The sequence below is a fragment of the Oryzias latipes genome, chromosome 12 (assembly GCF_002234675.1).
Source record: "Oryzias latipes chromosome 12, ASM223467v1".
Classification (NCBI taxonomy): domain Eukaryota; kingdom Metazoa; phylum Chordata; class Actinopteri; order Beloniformes; family Adrianichthyidae; genus Oryzias; species Oryzias latipes.
Window position 1 is genome coordinate 16,334,621 of NC_019870.2, and position 25,300 is coordinate 16,359,920.

Here is a 25,300-nt window from a genome sequence, read left to right on the forward strand (position 1 = left end):
TGCCTAATCAACATCACTGAATGATTGGACATAAATAAAAAAATATATATAAATTGCAAGTTTAGTACTTTTCATTGCAAACTTTCTGGCAAATTGTAATTTGGCTTCTTTCATTCAAACAAAATAAAATAGTTGATTGTATTTTATAGTACATATATTTCATTTGTCTGATGCTGACAGAAAGTTATTTCACCCAAACCTTTTATAGATGATAGCAAATAAATTAAACAGATGTTCTTGTTTTTACCTAAAAAACCTCTCGTCTAATCCTCTTGTGCCATTGAACTTGGAAGAAGGATTTTCGTCAAATATAAGTGGTTGCTTAACATGGAGCCGTTTCAACCACCACACATCCTAAAATAGATCAGGTACTTGTCATCAGCGCTGTGCTGTCAGAAGACGGCATCACTTCAAGTAGCAGTTCTGTGATGAACCAGTGAGCCTCTTTCAGGCTCTGTGTTGACAGTTTGTCTGCTGTCTGCTATCTTTTTCCATGTCATGGAGTGTGGTCACAGTGTCAGCTGTCACAATTCGTTTGTGCATGTTCTCTGCAGGCTTGGGTTCAAACTGACCAGGAGCATGAGGAAGCTCTACACCTGTTAAAGGTACAGCAACTTTGACAGACTCACGGCAACATTTCTCTAAAGTACCTAACGTCACCATTTACTGCAAGGATAAAAATAAAAGTATTCTCAGACATATATATTTACAAAATTACCTTCTATAGTTTTGTGTAAAAAATGAACATTTCTTTCATAATCTGGATGACACATGTCTCAAAGGCTGAAAAAATAAAATCAATTGTAAAATTAAAAAGGTTTCTGTCTTTTGCAATTAATTTTTATGTAGAATATGTAACTGTTTTTTAAAGCATATATTTGAAATGACGAACCCTTTTATGCTGCATTAAAATCACTAATCCACAACATACCATTTAATCCAATACTCCCCTTAATTTAGCATCATCTTGAATAGAAAAAATATTGAAGACCATTTTCTGTATAATTCGAAATAAAATTAGGCTTGAGGAAATAATTTTTCTTGCTATTAAGGTAATTTTAGGCCATTAAACCTGTTTAGTCCTTGTGCTCATTTCGGTAAGTAACAACCGCATTACCATGATTGAATTTGGTTTTAAATTTAACAGGTGTACAGTGTCAGAAAGTAACTGACTTTGCGTCGGATGATTCAGGTTTCTGCGTCGTCCATTAATTTCTGATAATGGACACCTCCAAGGCCCATTATTGCACTTATACCATGGTTACTTACAAAAGAAATAAATATTTAATCAAAAATGTTACGTACTTTATTATTTTTATTTTTTCTGTTCAAATTGCTTTTTCTCCAGAATGCGGACTATTTGAGCCAAATAAGAATTGAGTATTCATCCGGACCGTGGTAAAAGTATATATAAGTAATCTGTTTGGATATGTGTGGCCCTAAATGTGATGGGCTATAAGCCAAATGTAAATGGACACATTACTAATATTAATTTCTGCAACTACTAAGTTGGTACAAACATAAATATCTGTATCACAGTAGCATTACTTTTACCTGAAACTCAAAGAAGACACCACATAAATTACTGAGTTTCGTATGAAACTCATAGTTTCTACTTGGTTGCTGCACTTTAAAAGTCTAGCAGTCATCATGATAAAGCTGAAAATGTTCCGAAATCTATTGAGCTGTTTTAATCTGACTGGCGCTTCCTGCTGCAACCAGGGTCAAAGCAATTCTTGCTCCTTATTAGCCCAGAAAAGGCATGTCTAATTGCAGTCTGCACACCTGTGGGGCTTTTAATAATTTAAGCGCATAGGCAAAAACAATTCCCCTGACTGTCAATGTGTAACCGTAGGAATGAAACCATTTCTAATTACCTTCCACAAACTGGGACAATAGGAGAACAACATTGGGTCAAATGGTTGAGAGTGCCCACGCACACTGCCAGAGTGAGTTTTAATGAGATTAATGTTTAGCAACAAGAAGAGACTATGTTTCCTCTGAATGTGTCTACCTCTATATGACTCATAGCTCAGGAAAGGGGAGATAAACGGGATTCAGTTCTTCCTTTTTCCTTTCTTTTTTTGTTTTTCCTGTAAAAAAATGTCATCAGGCTTTCTGCTGTGCTGGTACATTTGCTGCATTCATCTGGATCAAGACATGCAGCAACCGTGTTTCATTGCAGTCGTTAAAGATGCTTGTCACTGCCTCATGTACTGCAAATTGTTTTCTAATTTTACACTAAACCCCTCAGTGATAATGAAACAAGTATCATTAAAAATTAGACTTTTTTTAAAAAAAATATCTGCATCTGAATATGATCTTTTTATTGATGGAGCATTAAGTGCAGTCAAACTTTAAAAAAAAAGGACAAATTGATAATTTCTTTAAATGTCATTTCGTTATCATTTTGTATTCACAATTTAAATAGGATTGTAATCTCATGTCTGTTTTTCAACATAGCTATTATTCTTCTAGGTTTAAAAAAATTACATTTCTCACGTTTTGTTTAAATAGACCTATAAAAAATATCATTTTTCATGTATTCATTTTTGTCCATTACTTAATAAATCAAGCTTTCTAATGCTTTGTAGTCTTAAAAATATGTAATATTTTGGTAACAGTTAATTGTTGATTTTTTCTAACATGTACAATATTTAATAAATGAAAAATTACCTACTTTTGTTTGAATAATAGTTTTTATGCTATGTCCACACCGACCTCGTCAAGACGCATTGAAGTGACCGCTTCTTTGTAAATGTGGGTTTTGGGTTTCCACATTCAAAACTATTGGATTCACACGTTGCTATGTGAGCTTTTAAGAATGTTTTCGGGCTCCACGTACAATAGGGAACCAGCCACGTGACCCATGTTCTTGAACATGCGTTTAGCATTTGGTGTTAACACTGAACTTTTTCTACATGATACTGGTGTATGTACCAGCAGTTGGAAGGGGCTTGCCATGAAATGTCGAAGCATTACAAATCTTGCTCCAGGCTTTTTTTTCAGAGCTTTATTCCGATATATGAAAGACTTGGAGTCATATAATTCCGTACGGTCATAAATCGCAATTATTCTACCAAATTGGAGTCCCTGATTGGTCAATGGTCAACTGGTTTAACTTTCAACGCAATGGATGCACCTTTTGGACTTAGAGTCTTAGATGGACTTCTGGGGTCCATAAAATTAATTGTGGTGTGCCTCAAGGTTCTATCCTTGGCCCCCTGCTTTTTAACATTTACATGCTTCCTCTGTGGAATGTCATCAGAAGCCACAACATCAGTTTTCATAGCTATTCTGATGATACCCAGCTGTACATAGCTATGTCTCTTGATGACACAAAACCAATAGAAGCACTTTTTAACTGTATTTTAGATGTGAAATTATGGATGGCAAATAATTTTCTGCAGCTCAACCAGGAAAAAACTGAAATTTTAGTTATCGGTCCTGAAGCCAATAGAGAGAAACAGTTTCTGAAACTACAGGAACTTTCATTAAGTCATTCAGAAACAGTCTGAAATCTGGGTGTTATCTTCGACTCTAAGCTAACTTTTATCCCCCATATAAAACAGGTGGTTAAAACTGTTTTTTTATCATCTTAGAAATCTGGCTAGGGTCCACCCACTACTCTCTCTTGCTAATATGGAGATGCTAATGCATCACGAGTAAAATTGATTACTGTAACGCCCTGCTTACTGCTCTTCCAAAAACCAACATTACGAACTTTCAGCTTCTCCAAAATTATGCTGCACGAGTTCTCACCAAGACCCCAGGTGGGCTCACATCAACCCAATTTTAAAATCCCTGCATTGGATGTCTTAACGGTCTTGCGCCTTCTTATTTATCTAATATTTTAGTAAAGTATGAACCCTTGCGATCCCTGAAATCCTCTGGCACTGGTCTTTTAACCATTCCGATTGTAAAAACTAAAACCTATGGAGAGGCTGCTTTTCAGCTCTATGGCCCCCGTTTATGGAACAGTCTGCCAGAGGACCTGAGAGCCGCAGAGAGCATAAATGCTTTTAAGAAAAGGCTCAAGACCTATCTTTTTAACCTGGCTTTTAGCTCATTTTTTATTTTATTTATTTATTTATTTATATATTTATCTATTTATTTATTTTCATGTATTTATTTATTTATCCATTTTATCTTGTTTTATGAACTTGAACTAGATTTTTAACGCGTTATTTTAATTTACCTTATTTCAATGTTTTATTGTTTGTACCAATATGTTTACTTTTTCATTTTCATTTTTATTTTCATTTTATTTCCGGTGCTTCCTCAGTTGGGACCTCTCCTTCTGGGTCGGCTGCTGTTCAGCTGCTGCGGCTCTGGATGGGAAACTGCATCACTGCTTAGCTGTGGTGTAGCGGTCCCCGCCTGTGATGCTGCATTTGGCTGGCTCTGTGCAGCTATTCACAGAGAGGGAGGTTCCAATTATCAGTGTTTCCAACATCTTGTTTTCGTGCTCAGCCTATTTCTTATTGTCTTTCCCCATCAGTTAGGGGGTGGGAAGTGAGAAAGGAGTGGGGGGCTAGGTACAGGGAGGGGGGCCCTATTTTTAAATTTTTGTGCTTGTTTATTTTAATCGTCATGCTTGTTTTTATATCTTGTTTTGTCTTAATGTAAAGCACTTTTTGTTATATTTTTATATAAAAAGGGCTTTATAAATAAAGTTTTGATTTGATTTGAAAAACTGTCCTAAAAATTTGTAGAGTTATAAACGTGATGGTTTTTAACATGGAAGCCCGAATACTTCTCATTGGAAGTGGTTGCTTGAACGTGTGTTGCCGGTGTGAACATATCTTAAGACTTAAAGTGTGTTACTAAATGTTGTTATTTAAGACAGCCAGTTTTGGCGAACCATATAGTTGTCCTTACCCCACTAACTTCATGCACATGTTGTCATTCTGACTGCACGGTCTTTTTAATCTGTTGTAGGTCAAAGTTCGTGACCTGGAACAGGTATGCAGGTCATTCAGTGAGAACCTCAACCAGCTTCCCAACGAGCTGCTGGACTATTATTTACAATCAGCACCTGTGGAGATAAAATCTGATCTCAGCTGGAAGAACCAGATCCAGTCCACACAACGAGAAACACTCCCACCCACCACTGCTGGATTTGAAGCCCAATCAAAGAAAGGTGAGTAAGCGAACTCACCAGAAAGTCGAACATAGAACAGGTGTGCACTTTTTTTTACTGGAGGGGACAAGTATCCAACCCAGTGACACTACAATAAGAAGTAACAACATCTTGTTCAAAAAAGTCACAAAAGATGTGAACTTCTACTTCATTAGACACAATTAGAAAATATTTGATAAAATAAAATAAAAACATATGCCTCAAATCGATTTGATCGTAGTTTCTAACGTCTAAATCAGCTTGCACAGAACCATTAAGAACAAGCGCTAGATTGAAATCTTAGGAGCTTAAAGATATTTTAAGTTGTATTTGCAGTAGTTCAGTGTTTAGAAAATGTGTATTAATTTCCTCTGTTTTAAGCATATCGTGCTGATAGTTTATGCATGCCAACTATATATCTGTCAGCTCAGGAAGTCAGCTGTTTCTGTACCATCTTTCCTGGATTTTTGAGCATTTGTTTAACTTTTGACTGGTGTGTAAAGGCTGGATGATAACAGACAAAAGTTGTCATTTGGGCACTTATATTCAAAAATGGGGGGAAAATCATCATTCCGTACAACCCAATCTGATGAAAACTGTGTTTTTTTGGTGATTTTAACATGTTCTTGCGGCAGTACAAACACTTGTCTGATGATGGAGGAAAAGTACAAAGAAAAGTAGTTTTTTTTTAAAATTCAAATTATTGTGAATCATGAGCAGACAAAAAAAAGCAGTTTGAACAAATGTGTATTTGTCAAGAAACTCCCTGCTTGGCTCTGGTCCGCAATAGGGAGCGAAAAGGGGGAGTGGGTTGCCCCCTGCGAATGGTCCCGTCCACAACTTAGAGGTGAATTTCTAGTGAACTATAGTACTAGCGCCCCGCAGAAACTATGTCTTGGATAAGAAGTTTTTATGATTTTTGCTAAAAGCGGCATAATCATAATTGAAATTAAATTGGGATTGCTTAAAAAATAGATCAAAAGGTGATTAAAATGTGACTTTAAACAATCTTAGGAGTCTCCATGTATTGTCCTTAGACCTATCTGACAGTATCCCAGTAATCAGTTCGGAAATATCACTTAAAATGCTCATCGCAAAAGAACAACATTGAGAAGTTGGATCAAACCACAAGTGGTAAAATCCTGCACTAAGACAACTAGAAAGACTTTCTAACAACTTCAGGATTTTATGTGGAAAATATGCAAGGTCATGAATGCTTTCTCATGTGACCTGCCAATCCAGTTTCATGTTTGATAAATCCCACTGTATCACCATTAATGCCCATATTTGTCAAAATGGGGGCACATTGAACATATGCAGTCTTCTTAGTAAATCATGTGCAACTTCCATTGTCAAGCTTGCATACAGTTATAAGCCTGTAAAACTTTAGTAGATCAGGCCCTAAAAGTCTTCAAACATATGATAGAAGTTTGAATTCAATCATGGAGGCAGATAATGAAGTAATGCTTTGATGAGCTCTGTTGGTACCACACCAAGATGAGAAATTGGGCACCAGATGGTGGAACCAAAGCAGAGCTTGGAGGCATAAATGAAACAATTTATTTGAGACACATTACATAGAGATGTTTCTTTGTTAAACTCTGCATTCAAGGCTGAGACACCTGTTGGCCCATTTCCTGGCTTTGGAGTGTTTGTGGAAGAGGCAGAAGGGCTGAGGGTTTCCACATGAGTGGCTCCTGACAGGTGTCAGGGTACTCACTTCTGGAATGAAATTTTGGTCAAGATGAATGAAAGAAGAAAGGAAATTTTGCCCTCTTCTAAAAGCTGCAAAGAGGCCAGAAGGTGTTGTAGTGGTGCATAAGTGATGTAGACCCTTTTTTAAGGGACATTTGTGTTACAGTTGAATATAACTGATGAGATGGAGGATTTGCAGTCACTAAAGGGTTCAAATGCACTGTAGTTTGATCAGGAAATCAATAGATGTGCAACGAGCAGAAAATGGTTGCAAAGGTAATGAGGGTTCATCTTTATTTGCTTTTTCAATCCATGTATCTCAGGCAATGGGAGCGTGGCACAGACCCCGCTCCTGATTTCCGAATTATTCAGCTGCATTCTACCCACAGGACAAACCCAACCCCCAGAACTGCGATCCATCAAATCCAGCCCTGTGGCAACAGAGCGCCCCAACAGCTCTTCCCAGTTTTCCCCATCAGAGGTGATTTTTAGGTGACATTTTAGAGGCACATACCATCCAATTCAATGTCAGTGCATCTATGGATTATTTTTATTCCTAACATCTTTAAATATGACACTTGGGAAACTGAATGAAGCTTCTGATAAATATATAGATGGAGGATGAGGCCAGTCCATCACCAAGGTCCAAACCTCGCTACACCGGCCAGGTCCGCCTCTGCACTGCCCGTTACAGGTAAATAAAAACGCACTGCCGTCCTAAAGCTAAATAAAAAAGTGTATGGTACCGCCATTTATGTCAGGTTCACACTCACAGATTTGCATGAGCAAATGGCGTTTTGTAATTTAGTAGAGGTGGCTGTGGTGATCAGAAGATTGCAGATTCGGTTTCCACCCTTCCCGCCAATGAGTCAAAGTGTCCTTGGGCAAGACATTGAACCCCCACAGTGTGTGAATGTGTAAATGGGACTGCGACTGTAAAGTGCTTTGGACCTTCTAAGAAGTTTAAAAATGTGCCATATATGTCAATTTACCATTTAATAAAGTGTACTTTATGGTGCATGGTTGACCTGGTCAGGATCAGTGTGAAATTTCTTGGCAACAAAGTTAAAATGCCATTAAGCATAGGGAATGCATGAGGATTTCAGTAAGAAGTACTTTCTCTTTTAAGTTACAATCCTTACGATGGACCAAATGAGCATCCGGAAGCAGAGCTCCCCCTTGTGGCTGGAAAGTATCTGTACGTGTACGGGGAAATGGATGATGATGGCTTCTATGAAGGTACGAAGAGCTGAAATCTTTCACATTCACTTTTTGATGTCTAATTGCCTTGTTTACAATACATGTAACTGTTTTTTGTTTTTTTGTTTTTATATGTTCCTTCTATATGACATTGGGGATTTTTATGTAAACACTTCAGATTCCAAACTTATCACAAAACACTAGAAAAGCTACCTGGCATCCCAAAAAGCAAAGCTAGTAACAATGGGGGAAAAATTAAACATAATTTTCCCCCCAAAAGACATAACAAAGGAAAAAATCCTGCTGAGGATGTTTTCTTTGGTGCTATACCAGATGTGGGCGAGAATTCTTGAGAGGAAAACAACAAAAACCCAAAAAGTGTTCATGCACTGATAGGCGTTGTTATGCAATGACTAAGTCTTAAAAATATGTTTGGCAGCTCACACTGACGATTAGGAAGCATATGCATCAAAACTGTATGAGGAGGACAATAGGAAATAAAGTTCATAGCAATAACATCTTTGTTGTGAGATTTCGCGGATGGAAAGATTTGAAAGAAATTCTTGTATTAAATAATGTAAATATATTACTTACTCCTGATGTCCCATTGTAAACTATGCAGAAGTAAAAATAATAATAATGCTGATGCTATGAGTAAAGACAGCTGTGAATGACATGTCCCTGTCATTCTGACATTGCCCATCATATGCCTCATGGCATTTTGTGACCTTGTTAGAAAAAAAGTAATTTTGCTTCTTTTTTTGATCAGACTGAAACGGTTAAGGTTTTTTTTATTTTAAGAATTATTATGTCTTTACTGTCAGAAGCATACCGGGCTTCACTAGCCAGCACTGCCTGATGGGGTTACAGTGCAGTGATTCATTAGCGGTGGGCGCTCGGATTGCACGGCGAAGGGAAGAAGCTTTGTATTTACCACACAGGCGGGAGACTTGAGCCTAACACCAAGCTGTTGACAAGATGGGACTTTGGTCCCTTTTAGTATGATGACTAATCCAGCAGGGCTCAGTTTAATCATCAGTACACACACAAAGACAAACACACCCCTAAACACACACACACACCTACACACACACGCGCACACACACTCACAACCAAGCAGAAACAGATGGTCTTTAGGTTTCTCAGGCCCTTGTGGAAAGTGGGATTGATGGACAAGATGATAGAGGGCTTTGTTACACAGACACTTCTTGGGTAAAATTGCAATGCTAATCTTTTTATTTTAAAGAAATACTCTGAGATATTCCTGAAACTGCTTAAAACCTTGCTTTGTTGCTTTTTTTTTTACTGGGGTGGGGGTGTGTGTGTGGAAGGTACCATTTAAAAAACAAACTCTAATTCCAAAATGGTGGAGAATAATATGCAGGTGTGTTTCACTCCTTGCATTGTGAATCCTTCCTGGGAAATTTTTCACTAAAGATTACAGGAGTCCTACAACGTCAGATTTCATGTCTTTAATCAACAGTTTCCCTGCGTTGTGTTTAAAAGCATTTGAAGAATATCTTCGCAACAAAGAAAGTTATGATAGCCAAAGCAGTGCCACCTGTTCTGACTTTACATGAGAACTGGATCAATTGAGTGTGACAATCAGCCATAGAAAATGACATGCCTTTTTTTTGTGAGTCGGCCATTGTCATGTGGGAACCAGAATTCTTCAGTAAGCAGTGATTGGTCCAAGTCGTCGTTTCTGTGACAACCACTCTCAATAATCGGGAGTGAGCTTGTTAGGAAGTCCACACCCCTACCACTTGTCACATGTCAATCAAACACGTCAAACGTTCCAGACGAGACTACATTTTCTGTTGCAAGAGGAATTGGCTGCAGACAACCATTTGGCGTCTAGACATCATTAGCTGGCATCAGAAGTTCTTGAACAGAGCCAGAAGTTCTCCCTTCCATTTTAGTTAAAATGTATTCTTTCTTTGTTGAAAAAGACAAATTCTACTGGCGATCCTAACAGTAACATGTTTTTTAAATATAAAACTTCTAATAAAGGAGATGTTTTTGTCAAAACCTACTATGCCCTTTGACATACCGTAATTTCCGGACTACAAGCCGCTACTTTTTTCCTGCGCTTACAGTCCTGCGGCTTATTCAGTGACGCGGCTAATTATTGGATTTTATTGGCGGCCACCGTGTACGTATTTTTGGACACAGTGAATAGTTTGAATTCTCTAACATCAAACACAAGTCATTTGTTTTTCAACACACCTCTAAGCAGCCAAACAGCATGGACCTGACTTCAGGTCTTAGACACTTCAGTCATGGTTCAACAAAACGAAACACATATTTACAACACCCCTTGTGGGCCCTCTTTTTTCCCCGGGGTTCCCCCCTCCTGGGCGGGGGCGGCGGGCCCCTGCCACGCTCCTCCCTGGACCAACCGTTGGCCGGGCGGATGGCTGCCTGGAGTGCGGAGTGGGTCTCCCTTGGGGGGTCCTGGCCCGTACCTGGGGTTGGGGCGGGGGGGTGCCCGGAACTCCTGGGTGGTGGTGGGGTGCTCGTCTGGGGCTGTGGGCGTCCTTCTCCGGTTGGGCCCTGCGTTTGGTTCCCCCTGGCGGGGCGGTGGGGCTGCTCTCCTGGTTGGGCTGGGGCGGCGCCCTCTTTCCCTCCGTGCCTCCCTGCTCTCTGGCTCTGGGGGCCTTGCGGCGGCCCTGCTGGCCCTGGCCTGGGTGGCGGGCTTGGTCGCCCGGGCGGCGGTTGTTCCCTGCCGGTTCCCGTGTGGTGTTGGGGGGAATCCGGCTGCCGCTGCTGGTGCGGTGGGGGTCTTGGGGTGGGGATGGCTGGGCACTCTCCCTCCTTCTTTTCACGTTCCACCATCCATTTTAGAAGAACATAAACACTCACCTGAGCACAGGTGTCAGCTCAACAGACTGAATGACTGAAATATTTCACACTAGTTGGTTTTAAGGCATAAGTATGCGTGTGAACACTATCTGTTTTGTGTACATGTCGACAGGTGGACATTTTTGCAACTAACAGGTGTGTTTATAACATTTGAGTGTGTGTGTGGACAGGCTCCGCCCTTTTTTTTTTTGCTTTTTTTTTTTTACATTTGAACCTTACCATAATGATTAACAACCAGTAAACTTGTTGCTTTATGCTGCTTCATGGTCTTATCCCCCTTCCCCTCCTATTATCACCCCCTACCCCCCCTCTCTCTAACGTCCCTCTTTCTTCTTCCCCTCTTTCCTTTTCCGTCCGGTCCAACACCAAAGATTTTCAGACATGTTTGAAATTAATAAAGTTTGGCCTCAATTACAAAAGGGGTTTATTCAGACATACCTTTGGTTTGTCTGAAGATTAATAACCCCTCTTGTTAAAGTAAAATATGTCCAACCCAAGAGGCCCTCAGCTCTCATCTGTCTGCCTAGCTGTTGGACAGGACAAGTTAAAAAAAAAAAAAACGAAACACGCATGTCCAGCCGCATCCCAGAATCCTTTGGTGCCATTAGACCCAACGTGCACGTGATCGCCGCTACAATATGATGAAGCTTTCAAGTTAAAAGTCAATCGTTAAAAGCAGCGTGAAAAAATCACCAACGGGTTTGGAAAAGCCGGTCAGCTGCGTGACGGAGAGAACAGCGCATGCTCAGGAGTGCATTTACCTCTGAGTCATAGTGACTCGGCTGGCTGCACGTAAATATGTGGCAATAATATCAGCCTTTATTTTGTCGGGACACGACTGGAAACACAAATTGACGTGGTCGTGTTAACGGTTACTAAGGACTGAGCAGAGATTTGCATTGAAACGCTCACAGCCTCCGTGTTAGCTGGAGACTGCGTGTCGTGTGAGCTGCGGGGCCGATGGCAGTCTGAAGGCTCCCACACGTAACAACGCATCCGCCCCTCATACACAAAACGTACAGTATTAAGTCCGATTGCTCTGCACAGACACGATTTGCTCCGTCCACCGGCGCAATGGGGACGAAGCGCTCCTCCCTGTAGCCGCGCTGGCCAGAGCTGTCGTAGTAGATAGGAAGGGGAGACAAGGAGCGCGCGGGAGCGCGGAGGCGTCGAGCCATTCTGCAGGCTGCAGCCAGGGCTTACTCGAGGCGTCCGCGGAACAAGTGTTTGTTGTGGAAGGAAACTTCTGACCCACGCCCCGCGAGGAGGCGCGCGTATCGCGCTGAGGCGCGCGCTTTTCAGTCGTCGCTGCTTTATTTTACTAGCGTGTTTTTTAAACAGCCCTGTTACTCCCATAACGCTGCCGCGACACAAGCGGAAGGAGAGCTTTACCCGTTCACCCCTCCATGCACTGCTGCTCATTCTTAAACACGTACAACAGTATGGCGAGCCGGGCGTTGGCCCCGCCTTTAGCCCCTAAGACTCATGGGAAATGGGGGATCGGGGATGTAAATTTCCTCATAATAACTGAGGGATGTAATGTTGATTATATGGTTACTGTTTGTAATTTTATGTGTGATACCGAGATTGTCAATAAGTTAAAAAAAAATAATAAAAATAAAAACCATAACTGAGGAACTTGTGAACAGAATAGAGGTGCATACTGTTTGGCAGATGCAGATAGACTCAAAGACATGAGCCTGAGGCAAAAATGACTCCACCCACTGTGTGCTAATAAATCACACTTACACTCTGAGTCAGGAAGTGATCCGTCAGGATGACAATGTTGCCTAATTCGTGCGGCTTGTACCCCGACGCGGCTTGTGTATTTGTGTATGTATAAAATTAGTTAAACTTGTGTATTTGTGTATGTATAAAATTAGTTAAACACGTGAAAATGGGTGGGTGCGGCTAAAAATCGGGTGCGCTTTGTAGTCCGGAATTTACGGTAACTTAACTCCTCACGTGATCAACGAGATTTAGCTGATTCGCAGAGAAAAGCGCCTTTGCGGCGGTAAGCAACACTTTAAGCACCTTTTTAGCGATATCCAACACATTGCCTAAATAAATTATTGCATACTGGCGCAATGCCGCTTTACTCTGCGGCAGAACACGCTGATTCAAGTTGATTGCGTTAAGGGTTGACCAGTTACGGTAGTTGGAGCATTGTAATCACTAAAACTAAAGCTCCGGTGTAAACAGGTTAACAGTTTTACAAATCTGAACCTTTTTAGTAATATCAATTTTGAAAGGAATAAAATGATTACCAATTTTAAGCTCAGCTTGCACACAATACCGTTTATTCACATTAAAAAAAATTGAGAAAAGGTGCCACAATTCTGAAAACGTGTGGAAATGTCCGCTTATGACTAATGATGTCTGGACACCATCTTGTCTGCAGCCATGTCCCTGTCTTTTGTTGGGACATCTAATCGGTCAGTTTATAGTTTGAATAACTTGCTCTTTGGAAAAATAGAATGCAAAAAAAGTTGGATTAATGAGAACATGTTAAATAAAGGTAGAAGAACAAGAAAAGTTATCCTGACAAACAGAATGACTGAGTAATAGCTGTTTTTTTCTCAAATGAAGTCTTTGGGAATTTGGCTTTTTGTAATCAGTGGGTGCTTCTTATTTGGAACGGAAGGGGGGAGTGGTTACTCAGTCCAGTTCTCTTATACAATCAATGGTTCCAACCTAAAATTTGTGCTGAAAGTTGGAAAACAAACATCACCTGGTGAGACATCATCATAGGACACCAGTGTGTGGTCTATCATTGACTGCTAATGAGTGCGATGGTGAAGTGCAGATTCGGTACGGTGGCCTGGTGGAACAAGAGTTAATTCTCCACATGGTTGACACCAGTTAATTAACTTGCTACAGTTAACTTGTGGAGAGTCAGATGTGATCTGTATGCACTGAGCAGTTGATTTTTGTGGGAGGTACTATGCAGTCACTGTTTTTTTAAGACATGATGTACTGGATTTTTTTAGTCTGTCTTGCACCATTGTATTTTACTCTCCTGTAATTTTTCAGGTGAGCTGCTGGATGGCCAAAGAGGTCTGGTCCCTTCCAACTTTGTCGAGTTTGTCCAGGACAAAGAAAAGCCAACTGGGGAGGGCGGAAATGATCTGGGCCCTCTGGAACACACATCCCTAGCATTAGTGCCTGTGGATGGTGGCACCTCCCAGGATGGCCTCCTGGGCTCCAATAATGCCCTGGTACCATACAGCAACGGAACAGGGGGAACCTTGGACCCTGAGGACCTTGCTGAAGATGTTGTGCCTTACCCCCGGAAGATCAACCTAATCAAGCAGCTGGCACGAAGTGTCATTGTGGCATGGGAGCCTCCAGTAGTGCCTTTGGGCTGGGGAAACATCACCGGGTACAATGTTTTGGTAGATGGCGAGATACGTGCCAGCATGCCGTACGGCAGTCGGACCAAGTGCTTATTGGAGAAGCTGGATCTGGACGCCTGCGTTTATCGCGTGTCAGTGCAGAGTGCCACCGACCGCGGCTTGTCAGACGAGCTGCGCTGCACTTTGCTGGTAGGGGCCAATGTGGTGGTGGCGCCATACGGCCTACGGGTGGATGACATCCAGCAGGACACTGCCGAGCTCTCGTGGTTGCCCAGCAACAGTAACTATGCTCACACTGTGTTCTTAGATGGGGTGGAACATGCTGTGGTAAAGTCGGGAAGGTATAGACTGCGCTTCCATAACCTGAAGCCTCTGACAGTGTACAAAGTGACGGTGGTGGCACAGCCCCACCAGATGCCATGGCAACTACCTCTAGAGCAGCGAGAGAGGAAGGAAGCTGGAGTGGAATTTTGCACACAGGCAGCAGGTCAGATATGTTCATTTTATCTAATAAAACTCTAATAATTACCATTTCAAAATGCTTCTGCAATCCTAATATTTGTAATTTCAGTTTTTTCTTTTAAATATACGTATATATATGTGCATAACTCTTCTGGAATTCCATTACCTTACTTCATTATTGTTGTGTAATATATTTTGTCCAGGTCCAACACCTTTTTTCATACAAGGTCAGAATGAAACATCAGTTCCTTTTAGATGTCCTTTAAGTGCATGGACTGATGTCACTAGTTGTTCACTTTATGAAAGCCCTATCACTACTTTTTTTTAAAAACGGATAGACAACTAATGCATGTGGGCAAAGAGGCATTTGTTTGTGCTAAACATTTGTCATCAAGTGCTCTTAAATTGAAATTGAAATTATATCGAATAGGTGAAAAATGCAATTTTGCCCAGTGTTTCTTCACAGAGCAAACTGCTGATCAGGGGAATTGTAAACATAGTTAGAAATGAGCTGTTGAGTCAGACTCAGCCTCGAAATCTCATGTAGTTTTTATTTATTTTCTTCAGCTTTACATATTTTAAAGTTTTTTTTGATTAAATTCAATTTTGTATATTGGTGCCAAAAAGCAAACAAAAATATGAACAATTTTTTTTGTTTTTTCAATCTCCTTGTCCTAATAGTTGTATTTAAACACTAATCAGAAGAAATGCAGCTTGTTTTAAGGAAATGTATTTGAAAGACTAAAAAGGAAAGGTATATAGTGGTTTTTTTCTAAAAGAAAAAACCCATCACTCAGACCAAATCACCGTCTTGGGAATGTTCTCCACCACTACATTGCATGTATTTCCACAAAGTAGAAAGAATGAGCCTCTCCTCAAACGCAGAAAAGTAAATATGTATTCAATGAGATCACATTCCACCTCCTCTGGTGTCTTTTTGTGCATGGTTTGTTTGCGTGTATCCCTGTGCACTGAAGAATGCCCCACATCTTTTCTACTCCTTCAAGCACTGTTGATAACAAAAGTGTAAATTATTCATTCTTCTTTCTTACATGAGCTCTCTCTCTCTTCTTCCAGGCCCACCGCTGCCTCCACATGATGTTCAGGTGCTCTGTGGGCAAGGCCAGGGGGTCTTACAGGTCCGCTGGAAGCCTCCCATGCTCTCTTCCACAGGCACGTCTAATGGGGCAAATGTCATTGGCTACGCAGTCTGCACTAAAGGACAAAGAGTAAGTAAGCATTTGTGTAATGTCAAACAAAGCAGACATGTTTATAATCTTTCTTCATATTTATTTAGTTTGTTCTCATTATTATCAAGCGTCTAATGCTGTTATTCTAGTTTTTTGCTATTGCGACTAAGACAAGATCATTTAATTTGTATTTGTGAATTCAAGCATTGAACATATTGTGAATTATTTAATCACCTTCAACTTTGTTGAAACAAGAATATATTGCACAGATGAGATGCTATTAGCTCATCTTTTACTGAGCCATAATGCCATGTAGTTTAAATTCAGTGCATGCAGCACTGCCACCTGCTGGTGGTTTGTGTTCAGTGCACTGCAACTGCTTGTTCTGGGATATGCGACTGAATTAGAAAGGCCTCTTACTCCCTCTGGTGGTTACTGCTGGAACAAACAACTACATACTGTTGAACCCAAAAGGTTAAACTAATGCAGAACTACAATGGAAGTTTGTTTTAGATTCTAACATTAGGGTAATGCACACATAATAACACTAATAGTTGCAAACTGACATGTAGTTTATAAGAAAAGAATAAACATGAAACATTTGGAAGATTTTTTTCTTTTTCAATGACCCCCCTAACCAAAAAGCAATCTTGTTTTAGAAAGATTTTTTTATTTCTGAAGCATAACCAATAATCCTGCAGTTGTGAAGAGATTTGCTAAAAAACAGTTTTAAAGTGTATCTTAATTTGTTACACTGTTTACCTGTAGTCTTTTTATGCCTATATGTACATGCCATCATTATTTAGCTTCTGCCTCTTTGAAGGACTAATTAATAATAAGTTACTCTTAAATATACAAAAATAAATTATTGCTGTGCTCTGGGAAAAAGTACAGTTTTTGGCTAATAGTTACATGCAAAAAGAGCTCTGACCAAATTTACTGACTGTATATTTTTTACTTTGCCAGTTTAAAATCTAACTTTATTAGCATCAAAAGTAAATGTAACAGGAGTTCACTTAAACTGTGTGCAGTTTTAGTAGATTTATAGATTTTTGAAATGTTTACAAGCTGCATTTTTATATGCACGTATGTATGTTTTTGGACATGTTTGCCAGATTTTTTAAATGTTATTATTTTTTTATTTGTCTTGGTGAAACCCTGATAATTTATAAAAAGGATCTAATAGTAAGACATTTTCTTGGCTAGAACACTAGAGGGCAAGCCCACTGTGTATGATAGAGATCTGTGGATCAATAGCAATTGATATTCTTTCTTTATCCATTTCCAGATAGCGGAAGTGTTGTTCCCCATGGCAGATTACGTTACTGTTGAACTGTCGAGGATTCAATGCCTGGAGGCCAGGGAAGTCATCGTGAGGACGCTGTCACTGCAGGGAGAATCCCAGGACTCACATGTCGCCGTCATTCCAAACAACCTGCTTGTGCCTCTACCACCAATTGCCCTGCCTCCACCAATGCACCCTCGTGCGGGCCCCCCTCCCCAACCCCATCCACAAGCTCACCTTCAATCCCCTCACCTCCCTCACCCAACACCCCAGCACCCTGCTCTACCCCATCCACAGCCACTCCCACCCAATGCCCCGAATCCTCAAACCCATCCCCGACTTCCCCATCCATGTGGACCCTCGCAGCCTCAACTGCACCCCCATCCTCAGCCCCAACACCCTCAGCCCCCCCACCCAGGTCCCAGACCCCACCACCTACTTCCTCTGTTGCCACACCCCCATCCCCACCCTGTACCTCAAAGACCAATAAGTGCCAGAGACCTAAATGCCAAAGAGCACACAGTCCACCATGGAGGAGCCCTCCCACCAGGCCAACCTGGCTGGGACCCAATGCGATCTCCTTCACAGCCTCCTGTGCCCATGCAAGGCCACACCCTCGAAGCTCCACCCCAAGCCAATTTGCGATCCCCCTCCCCACAAAGAATCCTTCCTCAACCAAGAGGTACGCTCATTCCAGACACCGTGGCAAAAGCAATTGCTCGGGAAGCAGCGCAGAGAGTGGCCGCAGAAGGTGGCAAGGTAAATACATTCATGTGATTTCATAGTAGCACCGAGTATTAAACACGAGATTTACCCTTGTGCCCTTGCCCTAAAGCAAAAGCAGAAATATGAAAGGAAACAAAAGTTCAGTTACAATCATTCTTTTCCATTTTTAGGGCACCAGGAAACATGAGAGGTATGGGGACCAGGGTCATTCCTTTCACCAGCATCATTCTGATGAGGAAGAAGAAGATGAGGAAGGTTTTTCTCGAGGTCGTAGGAGAGGACCGTCAGTTGATGAGTTCCTCAGAGGCTCTGAGCTGGGGAGGCCGGTAAGATCATTTGTGAAAAACGTTTGTTTTTTTGTTTTTTTATTAACACCAACGTTTTTTGTGAGTGAAATGTCTCACAACCACTCTCACAAAGTGCGGATGCATGTGTGTTCTGCTGGTTGCATGCACACACTCATTTTCTCTGTGTCTCTGTGCGTGTCCATTCGTGTGCATTCCCTCATCTTTTCGTGCTTTGGTATGTTTGTTTGTGGACTTAAACAACTGTGTCTGTGTGTTTGTGTTTGTGTTTTTGTGACCACTAAAAGCTTCACTATAGTCACAATGAAGAATATCACAGCGAAAGCAGCCGGGGCTCTGACCTGTCTGACATCATGGAAGAGGATGAGGAGGAGCTTTACTCTGAGATGCAGCTGGAAGAGGGACGTCGACGCAACTCACACAATACACCCAAGGTGCAGTTCTTTGCACTTATTCTAAAACCCCAAGAGTCAACCACCTGTAGCTTTTTTTTAACTCCCCCGAACTGCACAGGCACAGATACTTCAAATGAGACTGCTGCCTTGACCTGCATATTTGTTGTTGGTGTGTGTGCTGAGCTCCAGTTAAATTAATCCTGCTTTATTTAACTGAAAAGCAGTAACCTGCCAGACGTTCCATTGATCAGTAATTCTTCCTGCATTTGTGAAAAGTAAAAAACTTTAAAAAATGCAGTAATTGTCCCAAAAACAACTTCCTTTATGCAAAAAAGGCTATGCATTTGAGCTGCCCATGCTGATTTTTCTTACACCTACTCGTAGCTACCAGTATGGGCTGGTCAAACTGTTGTGTTCTTTAGACTTGAGGAGATATCAAGTCAACTGTCCTGACTCGAAAGTCTTAGAATCCAGCTGCTTCATCAGATGAGGGTGGGAGAAGGTAGAGAACATGATCAGTTTAAGCCCAAAAAGATGCAAAAGACCTAAGCTTCATGTTACAAGACCACAAACACAAAAAGCTGTAAACTCAAACTTGTGTCCATTTCATGAATGCAAATATCTATGTCTCTTCCACTGTGTGCTAATCTAATTTAGCATTTTTTTTAAATTATTGTAATAACAGATGGTACAAAAAACACAGAAAAGCTTAAACTTGTTTGGAGGTTTAGAGTCTTTGTTATTGGAGTGGCTTAGTAAGTTCTGAGTGGACACATTCACCTACTACTATAAAGGCTCTAACACACTATTAGTAAACCTAAACACTACCAATAACACCAAATACACAAAGGACAAATTCATACTAGAATGTAGTTGTGCGTGCGAACAAATGCCAACACACTCCACTAGAAATGGTAATGGTAAATGGCGTATACTTATATAGCGCCTTTCTTCCTAAAAGGACAAAGCGCTTTACAGTCACAGACCCATTCACCCAGTCACACACACATTCACACACTGGTGGCGGCTCCGCTGCCAAACACAGGCGCCTGCCTACCACCAGAGGCAAGGTGGGGTTCAGTGTCTTGCCCAAGGACACTTCGACTCATGGGCGTGCAAGGCGGGAATCGAACCTGCAATCTTACGATCATGGGTCGACCGCCCTACCGCTGCACCACGGCCGCCCATAGAAAACATTCATATGCACCAGTTGAATCATTTGCATACAGCAGTAGAAACACTCCTATAGACCAGTGGTCTCCAACCATGGAGGCGCTGACTGGTACTGGTCCATGGAACAATTGTTAGAAAAAAGATGACTTACAATTTTTTCCTCATCAAATTTATAATCTGATTCTGAAGGGAGTTTTATTTTGGAAATCCACAATTCTTCTTTCATTCTTGATGCATGCCAAGTCACTCAGTCACATGTCAAAAATACATCCACTACTTTCTGAAACCACCTGCGTCGATTGCTAAGTTGAAACCCCCTAGCAAGCAAAGTTAACAAAACACAGACGCATTTGGAAAGTTTCTTATTAAAGAAAAGCTCCAGGGAGGAAACAGAAGAAGAACCTTTGACTTCAAAATTAAAGGAATCTGCATTTATTTGAGAAAAACCAGGAGTCTTTACTCGAAATTTAGATTTATTGCAACAGTTGTTCCCACAGTTCACAATATTAATGCATAATATTCAATAATTTCAAGTAAATCAAGTAAATAATTTTATATACTTGATCTGCAATGTGTAGCAATAATTACTAGTTTGATGTTATCATGTGTTCTAATGATAATCAATTATTATTACATATCGGTATCGTTACTGTTTACTGAAATCATGAATGAATGTTTTCTGAAGATCATCAATCATTTCTAGGCACTGGATTTTGTTACTTGAAGAGAATCTATCTGATCAGAACCGGATTTAAAACTCTGTAAAACTATCAAATGAATGAACTCAGTAGGGGTGGGATTATATAAGCTTGCTTCTTCCCACTCCTTTTCAAGCAATAAATCAAACTCTACTTATACTTCAGTTAATGATCACTGTATTTAATTAAGCAAATGTGATTTAAGTGACATTTTTGTTTTGTTTTCTGTCTTTTTAATCTATGCATTTCATCATTTCTGTAATGAGTTTGATAAATATGTGTAAATTCTTCATTGCTTTGACTACAATGCTTGAAATAAATCAATAAATCAAATCAAATCAAATCAAATAATCGTCTGTCTAATGTTACAAGGATGCTGTTAATAAAGTTGCTTAAACGGTGGATTCATTCATTTCCAAAATTAAATTTAGAAAATGCCAGTTTTAGTGACTTTTTTTTTATTAATCCACCGCACCTTAAAAGTCTGATGAGGCTGAAGTTGGCGTCTGATTTTTTAGCATCTGCATCCGCATCTAGTGTACAAATGAACATTACCCCCTAAAGTTAATACAAACTAGAGTCTAAGAAAAAAAGAAAAACAATCAAGAAGGCCACTTTAGCCTCATACAAGGCCGATCCATCAAAATCTTGTCTGACATTAAACCAGTCCGTGGCCTGAAAAAAGTTGGGGGCCACTGTGAAAGACCACTTAAAAAACACTAACATACTGGTTAAAAGGCTTGGACACTACTGCAAATGTACCTACACTACAATGAACCCCCTCAAATGATTAGAAATGCACATTAAAGCTTGTAAACATGATTAAAAAAATGTTTACTCACTAATATAAGCATACATAAACTACTACAAATTCTCCTTGCACAAATCTTCCTAAACACTACTACAATGGCTTGCATGTACTAGTAAAAATGGTAACACACTGTCACAAATAATTGTACACATCACTGAAAAATGCTCTCACATTAGTACACATACCATTACAAATATTTTCACACACTACTACAAACACTTAGCCATCACTAGTATAAACGCTTTAAAGGACTAGTACAAATGCTCACAAACACTAGTAAAAGCCTCCTATGCGACAACAAATGCTCTAATCGGGCCACTAACGCACACAAAAGCAAATGCTTGCACACATCACTGAAAACATGCTCTTACTCCAGTGAAATTGTTCACACATATCACTACACACACTACTACAAACACTTTGACTTCACGAACATAAACGCTGTCATAATGCAAATTCTCTCTTACTACTACAAACGCTTGCAGGACTAGTACAAACAATCCTACACACTACTACAAATACTACAACGCATTAGTGCAAATGTTCACAATCACTATTACACTTGATGGTACTAGTAGAGCTTGCATGCACTAGTAGAAACTCCTGTCGACACCTGTATAAACGCTTGTGGGTAAGAAGTAACTTTGTCAGAGAGGCTGTATCCTCGCAGCAGGGGGATCCATCACGGATCCAACAGCAGGAGCACATTTGATGATAAATATCACAGATTAAATCAGCCCTTCAAAATACATTGGAGTATTTGTTCTACAAATTGGGGTTGTACTAGTAACAGAAAGTGTTACTGAATCACAGTGGTGAGTCTGGTTTCCATGGTAATATTAATAAATCAAATCCTTTAGTATTTATTAAACGAATGTACATCACAACTTAATGTTTTTATTTGTTTGCATAATGTAGCAATACATTATTGTGAATGTATTAATTATCTGTGCATTTTTTTAAGTAACCATTTGTCTGTCGGCGGTCTCTTTACTTACTTACTAGCATGTGCATGGAAATGAATGCTTTCGCAAAAGCTCTGAAAAAACAACAACATATAGCTTACTCTCTATATCATCACTAAGCAAAGAAACCATTGTCTCCAACGACAAATGGTTAGTGAACTGATCTTGGCAGTCCAAATCTATGACTTTGTAGCTTAGAGCTAGTCTACATGAAATAGACCCCTGGTTGCGTGTTTTTCAATCCACCCACTGTCTGCATTAACTCTTTTCAGTTACAACTCTGCAAACCTGTAGCCAAACAGTTGCAATCGAAATGTTTTTAGGAGTTTTTATGCATGCGCCTTTTTCAAAACCTGTTGAAGCCCCGCCTCTTTAGCTGCAGAGTAGTCGCTTCAGTTTCAGGCGGGGCTACATCTGCAGTTGGAAGACAAATATCACTTAGACCCTAATGTGTTTGAATGTGAGTCCATGTGTCTGTGTTTCAGTGCCTGCTTGTTAGTTCTGCATGAGTCTGTTGACAGAAATTATGTTCAAGTATTTTTATTTTGGAGTGTTGTTGTGTCTGCGAGGCACATCATGGTTTTGTGATATTTGTGAATGTTTTTTTGTGTTTATTTCAGAGTAACACTTCAGGAGGAGGTCATCATGACCGAGAAGGTGGGAGACAAATGCATCATGGTGGACCCCACCCTCAAAGGAGACCCCTGATGGTCCCCTCCATCGGTCAGTGAAGTCAGATGGCCAGAAAGAATGTTTTTATTTTTCCTGTGTATTTAAAACTCTGATACAACTTTCTCGAGCTTCTCTGTTTTTCCAGATCATCCCAGTGTCTATAACCATGCTCATTTTTTTCAATGTGCAGGCCATGAAACTATTGCCCTACAGCTTTTTACTACATACATGGCAATCCATCGTTCTTCTCTAACACTGATGCAGATGTTACAGATTTTACACTTCAGTAGCTCCAGGGCAAACCTTCAGCGCCTCTTTTATGGGCAGGAAAACTGACATTTCGCCTTAACCCCATCACCTTCTAACTGGTATTTTTCATAGAAGTAACTACTGAGAATAATAGTGAGAGAAACCACTCCCCCACCATCGAGGATGTTAACTGTGGCAGAGTAGCTCGGCACAGGAAGTGGGCATCCCGCAGGCACACTGGCTGCATCAGGCCTCGCCATGGTATGTGCCTGCACTGCTGTTTATACCGACACAGCATGGCAGCAGAAAGGTCACCAGCACCTGGCCAATGACAATAAGTAGCTCTTTCACCTGCAACTGGCTGTTTGTTTGTCTTTAGGAAATACTAGTTAATCTAATGCTTACCGTTGAACAGCATGAACTGCACTGCAATGGAATGGTGAACACGCTGGCAAGAACACAGGTTGACCAAAGATACGTTTTCATGCTTGCAGATGATCTATATTTAGTTCTCTGATCAGAGAATGCCATGCACACACTGCACTGAACTCTGAACGCTCACCTCAACCTATTGAAACAACTACATCACTTACACAGAAGTATACACTTTTCTGACTTGAAGTATTGTTGACCAACTCATTTCTGTTATACTTCTGTTTTTGTAGACTTTCCAAGCCCTGCAATGGACTAACGGTTACCTTTCAGGAATCCTTTACCAGATTAGTTATAGCACCAAATACTAGATTAACAGTTTTTATCTTCAAATTCTTTTGATTCTGGTCCATAGCAGTCCTGGACTGTGAGGACTGTACTGCTTTCACAATTCTTTGTTCTTAATGAGCGTTTCGATCCTGCTAGATACTCAAATATTCACTAAAATTTGCACGCAACTAGTTCCCAGGAAAAATTAATCTTTGGCATAGTGAATGACCCCCCACCAAAAATGATGACATCACAGTGGCTGAAACTGTCAACAAAACGCAAGGGGTCAAGATCTTATGGGGCTAAAAAAAAAGTTCAATATCCTCTAACGGAACCACAGGAGTCGATAATATTCATGGGAAGTTTTGAAATCGTTATGTGATGGTCACAGGACCTACAAGTGTGAAATTTTGCAATTTTTCCACTATACGGTAAAAGAAAACTTTTGTCCAAAAGATCATAAAATTTTACATTTTTTAACATTTTACACCCGCCACAAGGTTAAGTTTACAACCAAAGTTACGTCGACCTTTGATTTTGGGAAGAGGCTGCCATTTTCAATTAAAAAAAATAATTCACCTTTAGTATCTTCCACAAATGTACACTCCTCCTAGGGATTTCAACCTATCGCCTCCCAACTCCTCAAGCATTATTGGAAAATGACTTGGGAAAATATGTTAGCATGGCAAACCCGTGAAAGTAGTCTTCCCTATCACTCGCACTTTTTCTTACTGGAAGATTGTTATATCGTTTTGTTTGGCTCAAGCTAAACGGAATGATATAACACATGATTTGAACATATTAGGAATGAACGCGTGCTCAACAGAAAACCATCTTTGCCGAGAAAATCCCAAAATTTACTTCTGTCGATTCTTCTTAAAATCACATAGATCTGTTTGTCACCCTCAGGCGACAAAAAAATAAAATGGTTGCTATGGAGATAAAACCAACAGAAAAGCTGTCAATTTGATAAAAGTTTTTTTTCATCAATTTGTCACGCCTAATGTACGGAGCTTGGAAATAAATGAGAAATTTTAGTGTTATATTAACACAGGGTTTATGTTAAAAGGCTATTCTATAGAACACGCAACAGAATTTTGTTCATTGCTGTTCTATGTCCATGAATCACTTTTGTCCGTGTATTGTACCATACAGTGATCCTCATTTATCTCTAAACTAAGCTGACCAAAAAACGAAGAAAAGAAAAATCCCACAACATGACTTGGACCCTGTATGTGTGGCCGTAGTTGTGGATGCATGTTTGTGTGCTGTAAAGATGTTTCAACTAAAGTTCAGAGGTTCTTTCTGCATGCTCACAGGCACAAGTATGAGTCAAATCACTCATGTGTTGCATGGATGAATCAGAGTTCTGAAGTCAGAGAATCTTTCTGAGTTCTTCTGACTGAAGCATGGCTGAAATATAAATATA

General features: G+C 40.3%; 1 protein-coding gene across 9 annotated transcripts in view; it reads left to right on the forward strand.

Moving 5' to 3' along the window:
- Window positions 1-25,300, forward strand: part of LOC101174933 (RIMS-binding protein 2) — an 88,545-nt gene that overhangs the window by 50,790 nt on the left and 12,455 nt on the right. For 5 of the 9 annotated variants that reach the window (XM_020707767.2, XM_020707769.2, XM_023961109.1 and 2 more), the window contains 13 exons: window positions 555-605; window positions 4,942-5,143; window positions 7,207-7,298; window positions 7,432-7,511; window positions 7,947-8,056; window positions 13,916-14,725; window positions 14,904-14,927; window positions 15,778-15,929; window positions 17,179-17,934; window positions 18,072-18,227; window positions 18,494-18,640; window positions 22,869-22,971; window positions 23,302-23,430. In XM_020707767.2, coding sequence (XP_020563426.1) covers window positions 555-605; window positions 4,942-5,143; window positions 7,207-7,298; window positions 7,432-7,511; window positions 7,947-8,056; window positions 13,916-14,725; window positions 14,904-14,927; window positions 15,778-15,929; window positions 17,179-17,934; window positions 18,072-18,227; window positions 18,494-18,640; window positions 22,869-22,971; window positions 23,302-23,430 — 2,812 coding nt within the window. The remainder of the gene's footprint in view (window positions 1-554; window positions 606-4,941; window positions 5,144-7,206; window positions 7,299-7,431; window positions 7,512-7,946; window positions 8,057-13,915; window positions 14,726-14,903; window positions 14,928-15,777; window positions 15,930-17,178; window positions 17,935-18,071; window positions 18,228-18,493; window positions 18,641-22,868; window positions 22,972-23,301; window positions 23,431-25,300) is intronic. The other 4 variants (XM_020707768.2, XM_020707772.2, XM_020707770.2 and 1 more) reach the window with 4 other exon arrangements.